A 17,667-nucleotide genomic window follows, 5' to 3' on the forward strand; every position below is an offset into this window, starting at 1 on the left:
AGAAAAGATGTTCATTCACAGCTTTCCTTCGCTCCATAGTAGATGTTTACATTTACACTGGATTACGAAAAAAGGGCGGTCAGAGAAGGGAGTCCCACTGCTAAAAATAATCCACGTAAGGTAGGTCTTTTTAGCGTTTGGTCGTGAGAATCAGGTCTGGGTTACTCACTAAACCCAGTGGATACCAGAACTAGTCTGACCCGGAGCTGTTGAAACGTTTTTCAACGACTCTGATATGACCCAGTAACTTACGTTAAGTTATTTTGCAGTAGTTTTTTCGAATTATGATGAATCATGTTAAAACTATTCAAAATCACTATAATGTACAGTATGACGTTGGTGATGCTGTTATCAATTTCTTATAGCGAAAGATATATATATATAGGTGAATTTAGGTAAAGTAGGACACTTTTTAACATTGGGAAAATGTCAAAAATGGATTAACCATATATGTAAGTATATTATCTTGTCAGTACTCTACATGGTGCATCAAGCATTAGTTAGCAAACCTGGAGCCACAATGCCATTGTGTGTCCCTTTGGGTTTGAAAATGTCGTCATGGGGAGTAATAATCCCATAATAGTTACCATGCTCAACTGTACAAACTCCTCTCCATGAACTGCAATGTTTCTTATTTTATCAGTTTATAAATATGCAGTCATTCATCTTGCCACGAAATTATAGTGTTCTAAAGCTGACTTTAGGGAAAGTTCACCGAAAGTTGAAAATTATGTGATTTACTCACCCTCATGTATGCATTCTTTCTTCTATGGAACACAAAAGACAATATTTTGAAAAATGACTTGAAAAATAAGTAATTAATTAATTGCCTTTTTTTTTCTCCATACAATTAAAGTTATTTGGGTCTGATGTTGCTATGGATCCCAATGATTTTCACTGTATGGCCAGAAGCAATTGAAACATTCCTAAAATATCGACTGCTAAAAAAGGAATCTGTTTGGAGAGATCTGTGGTCAGATTTATTTCTGTGGACTGCAGAGCCTAATATCCTGGAGATGAGATCATAGTTCATTTGTTTGTTCATTGAAAGTCAGTTCCATGAATGATGTCTAACAATAAATGGACAAGATAAGGACAACTTGAAAATAATAACAGGTGCACAATATTGAATTACAATAAAATACTCTGTTGATTGGACAAAGCAAATTTACAAACACCACAAAAAAAAAAAAAATCCATAAATCTTATCTATTTTGAATGCACATTGATGGAAATTATGGTTTATTTTACATGGTTTATTCATTGTTTACACACCTGTGTCATATGACACCTCTGTCCATATGAAGCAAAATCTGGTCAGTTTGGAGATGTTAAGAATGTTTGGTATATTGAAACAAAAGAGGACATTGATGTCTTTAGAAAAAGGTAGTCTCAAACAGTTTTACTGTAAATAGACCAGGCAAATTAACAAACAAATTAACTCTAGTAAACTTGTACGACCAAGTAAGGAAAAATGTTTGTTAAATAATTGCAACATTTTTATCATCACTTCATATGTTACATGGGCATTCATCTTCTTGCCTTCTTTGCCAAGCTATATTAGACATAAAAATCAACAAGATTATTAAAAAAAAAAAAAAAAGGGTTATAGTTAACCGGTTATGTGTTTTGTATATGCATTATATGTATATAAATCATAATCCAATCAGGTACTGGGCATGAAATTAAAGCTATGCATAAAAGTATCCTTTTTTCAAGACTAATCCTCTAGAATCTGTCAAACTTTTCACTCACCCAGTGGTCCTTTAAACATCACCAAGCACCATTAGCACAGAACCCAACCATTTCTACATACATAGACACCATATGATCTCTTGCTTTATGTTCAGCTCTTTTTAAAGAGCATTGTGGTATTGTATGTAAACTTTATGTTGTCTGTAAAGCAAGGAAATATACCTATTGACTTGTGTAATATCAAATGACAAATTAATGTGAAAGTTTATTCACAATCCTTCATTCTATATAAAAGTCATCTTATTATCGTGTCTTTGCCATTATGAAATTTTGTGTGATAAATAACCCCACATAATCCAATGCTGTTGTACAGCAACTCTGTGTACAACACATATTTGGATTCACTTCCACATTTCTAAGTTCTCCAACAAATGTTAATGAGTAAATCATTTACTGCAGTCTTCTTTCACCTTTCCGAGAGCTTTTCAGTGGTTCTTCCTCCCCTTGACGAAACAGCCAATACACTGTAATAATATATAGGGCAAAACATGTAATGAAATCATAATAATATGCTGCGACTAAAAACACTATCAACAAAAATGTGTATCCAGTCACCCTTGACATATTGCCATAGGACAGAAACTCTTTCCACCACAAGACATTACGTCCAATGACATGTTCATTCCCATCCACTTGGGGCAGTGTAGCTCTCGCCAGCTCCATGTTGTACTCCATATTTGTTAAATCCTCTAGTGAACTATTCGACTGGTCCTCGTCCACAGACTCTGAGATTGAAGGCATTGCTAATGGCCTCCCTCTGCTCAAGGAGGGTCTTTTGCAGTAGCTTCCACTCATTGCACCTTCTCTGAATACTGACTGTTGTGAATTCCTCAGACTGTTCAGGTACAGCTCCATCTCGTCATCTATCTGCGATTCTGTTGAGGTATTGTCTTCAACGTTTTCAAGATCTCCGTCTTTTGCCAGGCATCCCATGTTGTCCAGCATATTTTTTACATCATCAATAGTTTTCCAGTCACTTTTCATACTTTCATAGGACACATTCTCTTCTTTATCAATAAATTCGAAACGGTTCCAATCATTCTCCATAGCTTGCGTACTTCCACTGAATTCGATATCACTCTTTTGAAATGTAGCAGTTTCCTCACAGATCTCTAATCCAAGGTTGACGTGACTGTCCTCTTTTTCGGAGTACTCACCTAGACTTTCTATTTCTTTTAAGTCAATATGATGTGGTAATGATTCAAGAGTGTTGGTACTAATGATCTTCTTCTGTTCCTCTGAATTTTGTTCAAGAGAAAGCAGATCATCTGCGTCTGCTTGTTTCTTTTCTTTCTCAGATTGCATTGCATCCAAGTCCTCTTCATCATCTATGTATTTCAACTCCTCTTCAATGCTATTTATTCCTCCTTTACTTTCATGTTTTTCTTCTGCACCTTCTTGTTCTTCTGATTCTTGGTCTTTCTCTTGTTTCTGCTTCTCCATCTGCTTAATTTGATTTCCATTTCCCTCTTCTTGCTCTTCCAGGCTTTCATCATTTTTCATTTTGTGAATTTCTTCCATCTCTTTAATCACTGATGTGTTATGTTCTGCATCAAAATTAATAATATTTGAGCTCTCGGTCTCTAAAGTCGTTGTAGAAAAACCCATGAGCGTTTGTTCCTCCTTTTCATTCATTTGGTAGCTCTCCAAAATATTGCTCATATTTATCTGTGAGTTCTCCAATTCTGTATATGGTTCTATTGGCATAGCTTTTGCTATTGCTAAGTGAGAAAGTTCAAGTTTTTCAATGCTCGATCTCATCTCACAGCAGTCAGCCTCTAATTTATCATCAGGGGAACCTAAAGTGATTCTTCTGGGATCTCTGGAGCTTGGGCTAGAAAGCAAGAATTGCTGATTGAATATTCTCTTTGCTCGGAAATATTCTCCACTTTGGTGTGGATAATTGTAGGGTCCTCTTGGTTCTGTGACTTTTCAGTTTTTATACAGGACCTCTGATTATCCAAACATGATGAAGTTTTCAAAACTGCTGTGGGTGATTGATGAATCTGTTCAGGTAGGCTGTCAGTACCTGACTCTATTGTTTGATTTGTAGTGACTAAAGTTTCTGGTCCTTGTTGGAGAAATAAACACAGACTTTGGCAAGGATCATCCTGGATAGAGCATTCAGTCAAAGCTAGTGTGACTGTGCACATGGTTGAAACGTCTTCTAGTGGAGGATCTGGCTGCCTGGAAGTAACTTTTGGAGGATTTGTTTTGGTAAATGTGATGTCTCTTGGGTACTCTCTAATACCACTGGTACAATCATTTTGATTGTAAGAAGCTTCTGTGTTTTCAACATGTTTGCTCTCATTTGGCTCAGGAAGAGGATTTTTGGTTGGATTTACTGTAAGTTGTGAGTTCTGTTCTGTTGATTCTTTGCAGACGCCAACATTAATATAATCTACTGTCTGTTTTGTTGATATGCAAGACTCTGGCCAAATGTCTGTGGTCTCAGGGGCTGTGACCGCTAGTTTCCTAAATGACCTATCTAAAGCTTTCGGAAAGAAGTCTTTTCTCTCTGTTTCCATGTTTTTAAAAACCTGATGATAAAGTGGAGCTACAATGGTCCCAAATGTGAAGCCATGGGAGAACAGCTGAGGCTCTGAATTAGTTTTCAAACTCACATCCTCTTTTGGTTTCTCATCGCTAATATTCATGTCCTCATGCATCTTAGAGCTTAGTGCCAAACTTTTAATTCTTTGCTTAGCATCCTTCTCAAAGTCCTTCCATGCTTTTTCAAAATTCTTGCTAATAGACAAGTCGGGATTTTGGCATACAGGAGCAGCCTGATTGATTGAAACTGTTTGGTCAATAATGCACTCGGTATGTTGGATGTCTTCCAAGACCTCAGAAGCCGAGCATGCAATTGATTCATCACGACTGATGGAGTCTTCCAGGGGTAAATTTGTGTTTGCTGTGGATAAATTAGTCTTGGAGTGGATTATGTTGTCGTCTTCATCTTGTGTTAGAGCTTGGCCGACGATGTCTGTGGAATCTCCACTATACTCAGCAGATTTAAGGGACTCAGCTGGAGAGGGTGATATTTGGTTACACGTTGGTGGTTGAGCAGTTTGTTGTGATAGGGAACTGCATGGTGTCTTCTCCAGCAATGATGCAGATTCCTGCATGCTGGTGTCTGCTGTACCTTCACTTTCTTTGGTCTTGGTCCCTTGTTTCTTTTCTTCTTCCCTCTTAGCAAAGTGTTCCTTGACTTTTGCTACTCGTGCAGCCTTTCTTCTGCTTCTTCGGCTGTGGTTTCTGTTAATTTCCTCCTGTTTCCAAAGAGATGGATGTGAAAAATACCGAATGAAATGCTGACTTCAGTAAATACAATTTAAATAATAACTTTTCTTAAGATCTTATTGAAATACCTTTTTTAACTTTTAAGACATTGGGTCTCATTCACTAATAATTGCATAGATTATTCGCATTTTATACACCCATTCGAACTTCTCACAAGAACTCTGGAGTATTCTAAATGAGCCACTGCATGCACAAGGTTAGTAATTTGCGTAAAACATGCTGTCTCCATACAAGGACTTTCCACACACGCTTTCCTTACAGCCTTTCGTCACTCTCATCAAAGATAATCCACGCAACCCCATATCACGCGCACTGTCTTCAGACGTGCAATGTGCTTTCAGCTGTTCCTGTGTTGTTGTTGGTTTTTTTTGGGGGGTTTTTCTTAAATTTAGAATAAATTTTATTATGAAAGTTTTAGAGAATCATGATTTGTTTGTGAAAAAGTTCATATGCAGGTTTCACGGAAAAAAATATTGTGCATATGCAATGCGCATACTTAGTGAATGAGGCCCACTGACTTGGGTTTACTTTTAACAACAGAACTTGATGGTCTCAGAGAGACCCTGAACAGCATGACCTATCAAGTGTCTTGTTTGGGACAGTACATACTGTAATGTTACACTAACACTTGTCAAAGCCTAACATCAGTAACCACATGACATTCAGAAAGAGCAGCCAGTGTCACAGAACAATTTATAAAATAGTTTTCACTATAATTTTACACTAAAATGCATTTTCATTAAAACACACAATTAGTTGATGGTGGATGAATCTTTGGTAAAATTTAGAACTCACCACTAATTCCTTGCTTTCAAGTTTCTCAGAGTTTTCATTTAGAGATCCAGAATTTAGATTTATATCTGGGGAAACAAAACACATGTATTTTTATCAGAATTTTATAGTATTTCCAAATCTAGTTGTAAATAATTTTCAGAATGTCAGTTACCAGGAAATTCTTCATTGTTTGTTGCTGAAACAGTCGAAGCAGAGACATTTGGGCTGAAAAATTATACAATTATAAAATTAAGAATTGGGGAAAAGGCAGTATGTATATTGTTCCATAATTCTTTGAGTTCCACTTTAGTATTGTAATTTTAAACATATATTAACTCTGGCATGTCACTGACTTGCATTTAAAAACTGTATAAATTGTCAAGACTGTTGTCAAGAAATGCATTATTGCTAAATTTGATAAAAGTACAGTAATATTAATATTTTAGAAATTTATTTTGACATTCATACTATTTATGCAACAGATGTGTTGGTGACCTCTCACCTGGTTGTTTTCAGACAGCTTTTTCTTCTGTTTTCACTCTCATTTTGGGGTTTCTCCTTCATTTTTTCACAACAAAACAGAGAGTAGTTCTTTTCATTATTGTTTGCCCAAAAAGTGCCTAAAGATGTTTCATATCGCAAACAGAAGTCGATCCTAGCACCCTCTTCTCCAAATGGGGGTACTAGTGTGAGTTTGAAGGAGAAACAATCCGTCCCATCATTGTTTGACCCAGGTACGTACTCTGCCAACAGATCAAAATGACTTTTCCATGAATCTAAAGAGGTACGTACATATACCATCTTATCAAAACTAATATTCATGACACGAATGATTCCTTTTATGGTGGTAGTTCCAGAAAGCAACTCCAAACTCTCCAGTTCTAGCTTCTGCTCATGAACCCGCAAGGATAGTTCCTCAGAGGTCTGTGGAAGAGTGAAGAAAGGAACCATATAATACTCCTTATCTTCATTCAAGTCACTCTCCAGAGAGCCTGATGGGTCAGTTACTCCCCAGGCATCAAACTGTTTTACTGAGACAAGACTCAAACCGAAGGTGTCAGCAAAGGACACTCTTCGGCTGCTGGAAGGGGGAAGCAGGGAGTCATCGGAGGACGCTGAACTCCGTCGTCTCGGTATGGGTGAAGATTTGGGCTTGATTCCTTCCAGACCCAGTGAATCTTCAGCCTCGTCCCAGGGGCAGGATGCCGGCAAGCTCAGTAGGTTGGAGCTGGCCCCAGTGGGGCTGCATAGCACTCCCACAGACTCCATCAGGCAGTGTGGCACAGAGTGAGAGGAACTCAGCCGGTCAGCCAGCAACTGACGTGCTGTGACTTAACTTATGGAATCAAGTTACATTTGACATTGTAGGGAAAAGCCAACTCTATATTTAGAGCTGAAACAGCTTGAGCTATGTAGTCAGAGCTCAGGGGACCCATGAAAAAATATGTTAGAGGCACGCTTCAAACAACATAACATTGTTATGCATACAAAGACACAGCAAATATATGTGTCAATGTCATTAAGGAGGTGATTAAATGGATATTTCACACAATAATTTAAATCCTGTCATCACTTACTGATTACTCCCTTTACTTGCCTTGATGTCATTCCAAAACTGTTTTCTTGCAATATTTGAGGGTGAGTAAATAATGACAGAATTTTAATTTGAGTCAGAAGTGCACATGCTAAATAGTTTCTGCATGTTAAAAAAGCACATGCTCTTTCTGTGTATGTTTTAAAGGATTTGTGGTCATTTATAAATATATTTATAATTTCTGTTTATAAAAGCAATTTTCATATAATAAAATATAGAGTGATATTACACGAAATTACTTACCAAAATGAATTACCAAACCCTTTCTTTTGCTTATCAGTAGTAAACTAAAACAAAGCTTTGGTAGCACATGAAAACCACAACTTTCAGAAAGCAAAGGCTGTGCTGCTTTGAAATACCTTTATTAAACTACTTGGACACCAAAGATACAGTGGAGGAAAAGTATAATCACCAAAATTTCTGTCTAGCAAACAACAAGATTCTTGCCGCTAGACAAGCAAATATCCCTGGCATTCTTTGACTTGTTTGCCAAAGCCTTACTCTCTTTTACATGACTTCCATCTAGAGGCACATTAAGGAATTGTTCCCTACTTCAAGATTGAAGGACAGAAGATAATTCTTACCCTTTACCCCTTTACTGGATTTAAAGTGAGTACACCAAGCCCTTTTCCATTCTATAGTGTCAGTTTGTGTTTCCAGTTTTCATGTGTAATGTTAAGTTCAGTGTTTAAAGAATAATGTTATGTGTTATTCGTTGCAAAAACAGTGATTTTGCCCTATCAGGTTTTATATTTTTGAAGTAAACAAATTTATCAGAATACAGTGTCTTATTAGAGAACCATGCAAGGGTCTAAATAACATATTTGTAGCATGCTATGTTCTTTTATTGCATTTTCTTTTACCTTTTATGTATTTATTTACTTTGTGGAAGTTTAGTGGTAATGTAACCAGAATGGACACCTTCTCTAAAATGGTTAGCCGTACAATAGCAAGAGTTGTAAGTAAGTGCTATAGTTTACTTTATATTTGTACACTCTGACCCTTAATGGTCAAGCCTGTAATATCATGTGTTGGTGAAGAGCAGGATGAATGAAATCCCCGCTGAGTCAAATCGGTTTCTGCCCATAGATCCATCTGTTTTCTTTTAAATGATGATGATGATGATGAGTTACATTGAGACTTAATACCTAAAAACAAACCAAAACACAAAGCCGGTGTTAAATGTTTCACACTACATATCTATAATGCAATAATTTAATTTTTATTTTTAAAAGCATTCATCACCTGTAGTAACTGGGTTTGAAGGGCCCATATTTACTCAAGCCCATGTATTTGGTTTGTTCATCGGTGAGCTCAGTCAGGTGTGCGTCAAAGGTCTGCAGGTGCAGGCTTGCAACATACTCATCTGATACACAAATGCTGAATCAGTTTCTGATGTCATTTTTATCCAAATATGATTTGGTACATTATGAAATATGGATGAATAATATTGAATTCTGGCCATTGCGTTGTTACCCAGTTTCTTGGGAAGAAGATAGACATCTTGCTTGTAACGGCCCTCAGGGGCATTGAAGAGCTCGATCAATGCCAAAGCCTTCAAAAAGTATACAGAAAGCTAAACATGTAAACAAGAGGGAGACGACCTATCCATTCACTATCCACAAAACAATAAACCCAACTATAGCCCAAGACTGGCATGCTTCCCATTTACATTGTGTTGTACTAAATGCAAATGTTCTTTTAAAAGTTTTATTGCTATGCCCAGCTAATGTTTAGGCTACATAAAAGAACTAGCCTTTAGGCTATCAACTTAAAACCTCATTTAAATTAATGTATTAGCAAACTGCTTTCATACCTGTGTGGTGGCTGTGATGGAAAGCACGTATATGGGTACAGTGGAGGAGCTTAGATTAAGGACACGGCCCTAGAATCAAATGGTAAAACAGTAACTATGCCATTAACATTAATGACCAATATGCCATGAGGTTTGTAATGAGGAAATGTAGATTAAAGCTTAACATGATTTACACAAGTAGGACATGCTCTTAGATCAACTGCTTTGTAGCACAAATTGTTCCTAACTTCCTGAAAGATAAGGTAAATGTTTCTCTTTTATATTTTTAATAGTATTCTGTGTTCTCTCACCTCTGCAAGGAGTACTATTCTCTTGCCATCAGGCCAAATAATGTGGTCCACTTGCGGTCTCACATGCTGCCATACTAATTCTGGGGTTCTGAGACTGCTCTGAAAATTCAAAAGTTAACACAAATGAAAAGAAATGCAACCAATTAAATTACAAACATACAGTTGTCATCACTAATCGTGTGTTATATCGTGTCCTACAACCACTTACAACATCGATTTCTGTATTAGAGCGTCCCATGTTGCAGACAATGCAGCCATTCTTCATTAGGTCTATGTGTTCCCTCCCAACAACGTTTTTGTTACCTGTGTAGACAAAGGGTCAGCTGTCAAAGCAAACAATGTAAGGTAATATTACAGCAAAGACTTGTGTTTTATGATATTGCGCAACTTGCCTGTGCAGGTGATAACCATGTCCACTTGTCGGATAACATCACCTAGTTTGGTCAGTCGAAAGCCATCCATACTAGTTGAAATATAGTTGGCTGTCAGGAGTGATACTGTGGAAAATATAACTCTCTGGATAGTTTCTTTCAATAACTAATATCTTACCATGCTTGTAGAGCACAGATGGGGTCGATTTCGGTTACATACACCACAGATCCCATCGCTTTCAGAGCTGCAGAACAACCTTTTCCCACCTGTGGGCACCAATATTTACACTTACGCACACAAAACAGAGGCCAATACTAAACTACTGCAGATGATGGACACTGCTCTCAAGTGGCATATTGACAATAGGAAACTATCATTTACTGGAATCAGGAGACGTACCTCTCCATATCCACATACAGCCACCTGCTTTCCCCCAAACATGATATCAGCAGTCTTTTTCAGACTGAGAGAATAGGAATAAGACAGAAAGTAGGTTTAAGGTTTAATCATATAAATACTGTGAATTTAATGGAGAAACACGTGTATTGTTATCTTACCTATCCAGAATGGACTCCCTGCAGCAGTAGAAATTGTCAAACTTTTGTTTAGTGACCGAGTCATTCATATTTATGGCTGGCACACACAGTTTTCCAGCTTTAGAGAGGTGATGAAGTCTGATAAACGTGATGCAAAAACATTTGCAAAGCTGTAAGTTTCATTGTCGAACACCCTAGTGTCAATTCAGTGTAATCATCTCTCCACAAATGTGACATATAACCAGGATTGGAAAGGGACCCAACCTGTGAATGCCTGTGATACTTTCTTCAACAATACCCTTGACTTTCTTGAAGAGGTGAGGATATTTCTTGTATATCCAATGTGTCATATCTCCTCCGTCATCGAGGATCTAAAGAAGAAAAGACCATTAACAAACTTCTATTTACAGGTGAAAACACAAGATAAGAGACTCTATTGATCCTTGAAGGGAAAGTGGTCCCACTGAAGGCACTTGTACCATGTTTGGCTCCCAGCCCTCCACATTTACACAGCGATCAATACACCACCAGAAGTCATCCTCAGATTCTCCTTTCCATGCAAACACTGGAAAATCTGCCATGGAGAGCAGAGGGCAAGACAAGGGAGAAATCAAAGAAGGTAAATAATCACATGCCACAAAAAAAAAAAAAAAAAGAATTACAATTAGACTGAGAGTTTCTTTTACCTTGCTCTGCTAAAGCAGCTGCCACTTCATCCTGAGTGGAGTAAATATTGCAGGCTGCCCACCTACACTGAGCCCCTAATACCATCAGAGTCTCAAACAGCACCTGTTTATGGAAAGGTATGTGCATATATATATATATATATATATATTAGACATTACTCCAATCTTGAGTGTCACATGATCCTTCAGAAATCATTCTATGCTGATTTGGTGCTCAAGAAACATTTATTATCAATGTTAGAAACAGCTGTGCTGCTTAATATTTTTGTGGTAACTTTGATCATTTTTCTTTGAATAAAACAACATTTATTTGAAATAGAATCTTTTGTAACATTATAAATGTCTTACTTGTTAATTTTGATCAATTTAATGTGTCCTTGCTTAAAGTATTAATTTTTTTTCAAAAATTTTTTTTATCAAAATCTTGCTGATCCCAAACAGTACAACAGTAGTTTGAACAGTAGTTTAAATATGTATTTATTAAGTCAAGTCACCTTTATTTATATAGCGCTTTTAAAAATACAGATTGTCAAAGCACTTAACCGTATCAAATCGGAGGATAGAGTGTCAGTAATGTATAATGATAAGATTAAACACTCAATTTTTAGTTAAAGGCATTTCATTATTGAAACCAGGCTCAGCCGGGGGGCCAGTTCTCCTCTGACCAGACGAAACCCGCAGTTCAATTCCAACCGCAGCCATGTCAGATTGCATAAAGGGCTTATCTGATTCCCGTGGTCTTGTCCCGATGGAGCATTTTAATTTATTACTTATTTATCTATTTTTGTATTGTATAAGCAGCTGAGGTAGGGGGATATGGGAGGTGTTGGGGGTTTCATGTTTCATTGGTGCTGTTGACCTTGTAAAACAGGTTTTGTTTGTTTTTGTTTTTTTCTTTTAGCATGATGCAGTACACCTTTAAAATGCAGTGAAAGGATGACACTTACAGCTGTCTGGGCCGTGACATGGGTGCATCCCACTATTTTAGCTCCTACCAATGGTTTCTCTCCCTGGGCAGATTTTCTCAAGGCCATCAGTGCAGTCATCTCTTTAATTGATAAAAAAATACACAAATTTATTACATTTCTTTTTGAATATTGTACAATGATTATATGTGTTTACTGTATGCCTACCATCCTCAGCAAGTTCTATCTCTCGGCGGCCAAAGTCTGCCAGTTTGATGTTTTTGATGCAGAAGTCCCTGCTCCCTTTAGAGTTAATCTGTTGTATGTCTCGAGGAGAGACCTCATCTTCTGGATTTTCTGCATCTGAACCCCCTGAAAAATGAGAAACGAAACGAGAACGTAAAATGGGATCAAAGATTGCGATGAAAATGCAAAGAACTACCAAAAATATAAATTTTCCAGTTTGAGGGAATTTGTGTAGCACCTACCTGAGCTGTTGCTGTCTGTAGAGGAATGAGAAATAGAGTGGGACAGGGAGCGGCGTCCCGTCTTTGTTAATCGACTGTCGAATTCTCGTGTCTGCTCTGGATACGGGATTTGCTAAGGAAAATTTTTTTATATTATATATATATATATATATATTTAATATAAAATCAATTTAAAATGCCTCAAATATGAATTATTTTTTATAAAAATGCATTTTATATATTTTTGTATGTAGTATTCGATTTATACAAATGCATTACTACCAAAACATTTTAATTTTTTAGTAGCGTTGTCAATCTTTTATCTAATTACAAATCTTGATATTTGAATGCGAATGTATCCATTTCCTGCAGAAAACCAAAATCTTAAAGCAATTTCTCAAAATAGCAGAAAAATTATAACGCAATAAATACATAGACACATGTTTAAGATACAGACAAGGGATCTAAGAGACCAAATATGCAGTAACTTTCACTTGTTCACTAACACACAATAAACAAACAAATAACGAAAGAAAACTTGAAATTAAACACGGCATCATGATTATGACAAAATGACTAAATTAATGAATATAAATTTCTATCAATCACAAAAAACCCCACAAAAAAGTTGTATGACCTAGTTCTAAGAAAAAGCAACTTCTCTGGAAATACCTTGATGTTAAGAGACAACACAGCATCTTTTGATTCCCTGTTTTTAGTGTGACTAACCAGGCTGTAGACTTTCTTCATGGTGTCTGATCCTCTTGAGAAATGCGTAGAATAACTCCCACGTAAGCATTTAAAGGCTGAACCACAACAGTAATTGTCATGCCATGATGTTAAATGAGCAGGCTGGAGAAGCATGGGTCCGCTGTCAGATGAAATCCTACACTGTGAGACCAAAGCCTGTACGATAAATTCAGAGCTCTCTGTCCGCTTACGTGATTCGACAATGATTAAAGTCTGTGAGGTCACAAAAGTTCCCACAAGTCATTTATTAATTCTGGCCCAGTGCCACTGAGCTGCTACTTGTAAGAGCACTGGTCTGTGTTCAGCCTGTGTCTCTGTTCAGGGTTGTTAATGATGATCAAGAACAGGTTATTCGGTTACACGTCATTTAGCAGGCATGTTGTATCCAAAATGACTTGCTGTTCTCTTACTAAAGGGACAGTCCTTTGGAGCAACCTGGGGTCAAGTGCCTTGTTCAAGGGCAAAATGGAGGCAAGGCAACTCAATGCTTATGCTTTCCAGGGTTTAAACCCAGCACATTTAATTTATCAAACCAGAAACTCTATTTAACCCTACCACATTGTGGCATAAAGAAGCCAGTTTGCATCTCACAGAGACAGTCCCCTTGGCACAACCTGGGGTCAGTTGTTAAGGACACAGTGGAGGTATGGAAATTCAATGGCTCTCAGATTCGTGGCTTTTTGCGGTTTAAACCCATGCAGCGCATTTAGGTTACAACACCAGATATGTACCGTCATCCCACCTTGTAAAAAAAACAAAAATCAACCAGTTCGCTTCTAACAGAGACAGTCTCCTTGACACAACCTATGGACAAGTGCTCAAAGACAAAAATGGAAGTAAGGGAATTCAACAGGATTCAGATTCATGGGTCTCCCTTTCCAAAGTCTGACCTCAGGACTTCTATGACCTCCAATAACCAGAACTGACATTTATCCCTTTCAGAATCTGGTATAAAACAGGAAAGCTCTATCTCTATAGGGACATTCCTGTTGAAAAAATGAGGGATCAAGTACATTGTTCAAGGACAAATGGTGGTAAAGAACCCAAATAACTCCTTATTCTTCCTTTCCTAAGTTTACATTACTTTTGTGATGCAAGCCAAGGTTTGAAACAGGAACACACTGAACACAGTAATATTACAAATATGGGAGACTTATAGAATTAGTTCATTGTATTTATGTCTTACATTTTGTCTGTTTTTACATTATAATGCACAACACTAAACAATACTTTAATATCCATTGTATTTATTCAGCTTCAGTAGCACTTACTCTTTTTGTTCTTGGTGCTTCACTGACGACTCCATCATTTTCATCGAACACTTCATCGCTGTTCTGCATTTTTGTGAGCACAGGTCGCCGGTTGGTTGCTGCTTCCAGCATTCTCAGTAACTTGGAGCTAATTGTTGGTGGTTGTGAGGAATCTCCATTTCCAGCTGTTTCCAGAGCAGAAGAAATTGCAGCTTCGTCATTATGGCTACTATCTTCCATGCTATTGTTGTCTTCCATTGGTGGAGTTGGAGACTGAATCTCCGGTTTGCTGTTGAGACTGCTGTCCATTTGAATGTCTTTAGTTGAGTGTTGAAGTTACAGACTGTTTCTCTTTTGAACAGATGTGGGTCTTAAAGGTCTATAAACATTGCCTTCATGTTAACTGCTTGTGGAAACAGTGTGAATGGCATGAAGGTAGAGGGGAGGGGTATGAAGTATTTTTTGAATTTATTTTTAGCAAAATGTGTTGCTGTTTATATTAAATATTAAGCAGAACAACGGTTTTTAATATAGGTAATAATAGGAAATGTTTCTTGAGCAGCAAATCAGCATATTCGAATGATTTCTGAAGGATCATGTGACACTGAAGACTGGAGTAATAGTTGCAGAAGATTCCACTTTGCTATCACAGGAATAAATTACATTTTATAATCGGACTTTGGGTTACTTTTTTCCCAATCATCTCAATAGCAAAAAGTATCCTAATTTATCTGAATTCACCCCTACAGCTATTTTAAATTGTAATAATCTTTCACTGTATAACTATTTTACTGTATTTTGAGCAAATACATTTTATTTTCGGTGAGTATAATAGACTTCTTTCAAAAACATTAAAAAAAAACTTTCAGACTTTTGAATGGTAGTTCAAGTAAGCAACGAGTTCACTCAGTTTGCTTGAAAGTGATGGGTTTTATCTGAGGTAAACGAAACCTTTTATTTAATATACTTATATTCACTCGCCAGTTCAGATTCACTTTCAAATTAGTGCTTGTGTATGACATTATGATTTAAATATAGCTATAATAGTGGTGTTGTTTTTTTATTTCCAGAAGATTTCAGACTATCATTAAAGTAATACAATGTTTGAGGAAAGATCTGTTTACAGGAAACTCGCCTGTTGTGTTGACTAAATACAGAGTGACCGAAATCATGTGTCTCCTGAGATTAAGGTTGCCCCATTTAACAGGTTTTTGCTTTCGTTTTAGTTTCATTCAAAAGTGTATAGCAACAGGCTGGATTCTCATTGCTAGAAATTGCTAACTTATAAGAGATTTAAGACTGACATTTTTCACTGACTGATCCATAAATCTCTAAATTCTAAGGTGGCTGTGTAAATAAATAGTAGCTGCCCCTTTCTATTGCACCTTTCATGGTTATTGATACTGCCTTATCACTAGCTGGCTTTTGAATGTCCTGACCTTCATTTTAAATGAAATCATGGCTAAAATATGAGTCTCAGACAGGACACATGGTATGCTGAAAATCAGTGCATAGGCAGACTATGACATATCCAAGAGCTCTCCAATAACAACAACAAAAAAAAGCTTAACAATATATATGGGTGGTTCTGTAATTAGGTGAACCATTCTGTCTACCATAATGAATGTTCAAAAAAACAATAATTCTACATTAATTATTAATGTAAAGGAATATATTATAATAGCTTATAAAAGCTTTTATTTATATATATATATATATAAAATCAGTATAAAAACAATATCTAAGATCAAAATCAATGGACAGCTGCTTCAACTTTTTCCAGTTGTGGCCCCCTTCCAGTGGAAGCAGGGAAAGTAACGCCGCCTTGTGGTGAGTTCATTTAGCGCTGTTTGGAACTCTGGAATTGGATTCTTTGCCGGACTAATTTTCAGGCTTTTATTACATGCATGCTATGCAGACGATCTTAATACAGTTCGAAAAAGCTCTTAAATAAAGCTGTGCTATAAACCCTATTAACACGGGCCAAAATAATTTTCCATGTTTGTATATAGCAGAATAATTCCACCAGGGAGAGCAGTGATACAGTATATATATACAGCAAGATACAATGTGAACATTTTAAATCTATTATTCGGTCACTTGAAGAAGAATGAGGTGCAATTGTGTTTAGTTGTTTTAGTTTTTTGTTGTTTTGTTTTGTGAGTTTGTGATTGTAACTGTAACTGCTGCCTATTCTTGGCCAGGACTCTCCTGTGAAAGAGATTTTTAATCATGGAGATTATCCTGGCTAAATAAAGGTTGTTATAATAGTTTTAGATAACAAATCAAATGTGAGAAATCAAATCAAACTGCTTCAAGGTCTACTAAAGTAGTTTGATATTAGCTATAGATTTTACCTAAAGAACTATTCGTACAATAAGTGAAATAAGAAATAAGAACTTTAATCCAATTCTTGTATGACTAATTTGACCTGGTTAAATGATATGTACAGAACAAAAAGAAAATTTGCTGTTTTTTTGCTGTTCTTTGTTAAAGGCCTGAAAGAAGTTTAACACACACACACACACACACACACACATATACATTGGTATGATATATAATTCTTGCTTTGAGTGTATTTGTAAGTAGTTTCCATTTTTGCTTCCGATTAAGACTTCAGGGGCCTTCAACAGTTCAGCAGCTAGACATTTATCAGTTATTAAACAATACAGATGATTAAGACAATAATGGCCTTAAGGCCTTTTTTTTGCATAGTGTAGATTTTCTTTGTTACATTGTTTAGTTGATTTTAACGACATCAAGGTAACAGTGTCGTAAGGTAGACTTTAAAGAGACGTGTCATTTATCCCGTCGTCCCAGTGACCTTTGAACTGATTGTGGGTTCATTATCTCATACCCAGCTCGGATCACTCCGGACACGGATAAGGAATCCAGTCATGATTTTGTTCCCAGGAAACATTAGGCAGCATTAGCCAGCCAATGAATGAATGGCACAGTGCTACTTGAGCGTTACAGTGGCAGGTCAAACAAAAGGAAGTCTTAACCACGCCATGGCACTGTAATAAAGGACGACACACCTATTTCTGCTCTGCTGCATTGAAGAAAGTAAAAACTTTGCCCTTGTACCTGGTTCCTACTGTACGTCAGAAGATAAGACCAACTTCGGCGGATTAAAAGTATCTGGTAAGCTTTAAAATTTCATTTCAAA

At 36.8% G+C, this 17,667-nt stretch overlaps 3 protein-coding genes across 10 annotated transcripts in view; 1 reads left to right on the forward strand and 2 right to left on the reverse strand.

The window, feature by feature from the left end:
- The window catches only part of ckmt1 (creatine kinase, mitochondrial 1), a 26,161-nt gene continuing 8,494 nt past the window's right edge, over positions 1 to 17,667 (forward strand). The window contains exons 1-6 of one of the 3 annotated variants that reach the window (XM_058766508.1): positions 1 to 120; positions 7,953 to 8,035; positions 10,686 to 10,757; positions 10,851 to 11,059; positions 11,142 to 11,243; positions 17,360 to 17,642. The gene's annotated coding sequence lies outside the window, so the exon portion shown is untranslated. The remainder of the gene's footprint in view (positions 121 to 7,952; positions 8,036 to 10,685; positions 10,758 to 10,850; positions 11,060 to 11,141; positions 11,244 to 17,359; positions 17,643 to 17,667) is intronic. The other 2 variants (XM_058766510.1, XM_058766511.1) reach the window with 2 other exon arrangements.
- Positions 872 to 7,101, reverse strand: ppp1r3ab (protein phosphatase 1, regulatory subunit 3Ab). Its single transcript, XM_058766807.1, has 4 exons — positions 6,335 to 7,101; positions 6,005 to 6,057; positions 5,854 to 5,918; positions 872 to 5,027 (listed from the first exon to the last, which is right to left on the reverse strand). The coding sequence occupies exons 1-4, from the start codon at positions 7,099 to 7,101 to the stop codon at positions 3,555 to 3,557; spliced, it is 2,358 nt and encodes a 785-aa protein (XP_058622790.1). The 3' UTR covers positions 872 to 3,554.
- ahcyl2a (adenosylhomocysteinase like 2a) lies at positions 7,773 to 14,897 on the reverse strand. 6 transcript variants are annotated; one of them, XM_058766495.1, is made up of 17 exons: positions 14,520 to 14,893; positions 12,520 to 12,631; positions 12,260 to 12,403; positions 12,074 to 12,174; positions 11,127 to 11,229; positions 10,920 to 11,014; positions 10,705 to 10,811; positions 10,462 to 10,578; positions 10,304 to 10,367; positions 10,082 to 10,170; positions 9,925 to 9,995; positions 9,741 to 9,835; positions 9,533 to 9,631; positions 9,243 to 9,311; positions 8,903 to 8,981; positions 8,672 to 8,792; positions 7,773 to 8,574 (listed from the first exon to the last, which is right to left on the reverse strand). In XM_058766495.1, the coding sequence occupies exons 1-17, from the start codon at positions 14,805 to 14,807 to the stop codon at positions 8,568 to 8,570; spliced, it is 1,761 nt and encodes a 586-aa protein (XP_058622478.1). In that variant the 5' UTR covers positions 14,808 to 14,893; the 3' UTR covers positions 7,773 to 8,567. The 6 variants fall into 6 exon arrangements, with proteins under 6 accessions (XP_058622478.1, XP_058622480.1, XP_058622483.1 ...); XM_058766497.1 differs by lacking the exon at positions 14,520 to 14,893 and adding an exon at positions 13,171 to 14,478; XM_058766500.1 differs by lacking the exon at positions 14,520 to 14,893 and adding an exon at positions 13,228 to 14,477.

This window comes from Onychostoma macrolepis, chromosome 25, assembly GCF_012432095.1.
Source record: "Onychostoma macrolepis isolate SWU-2019 chromosome 25, ASM1243209v1, whole genome shotgun sequence".
NCBI lineage: Eukaryota > Metazoa > Chordata > Actinopteri > Cypriniformes > Cyprinidae > Onychostoma > Onychostoma macrolepis.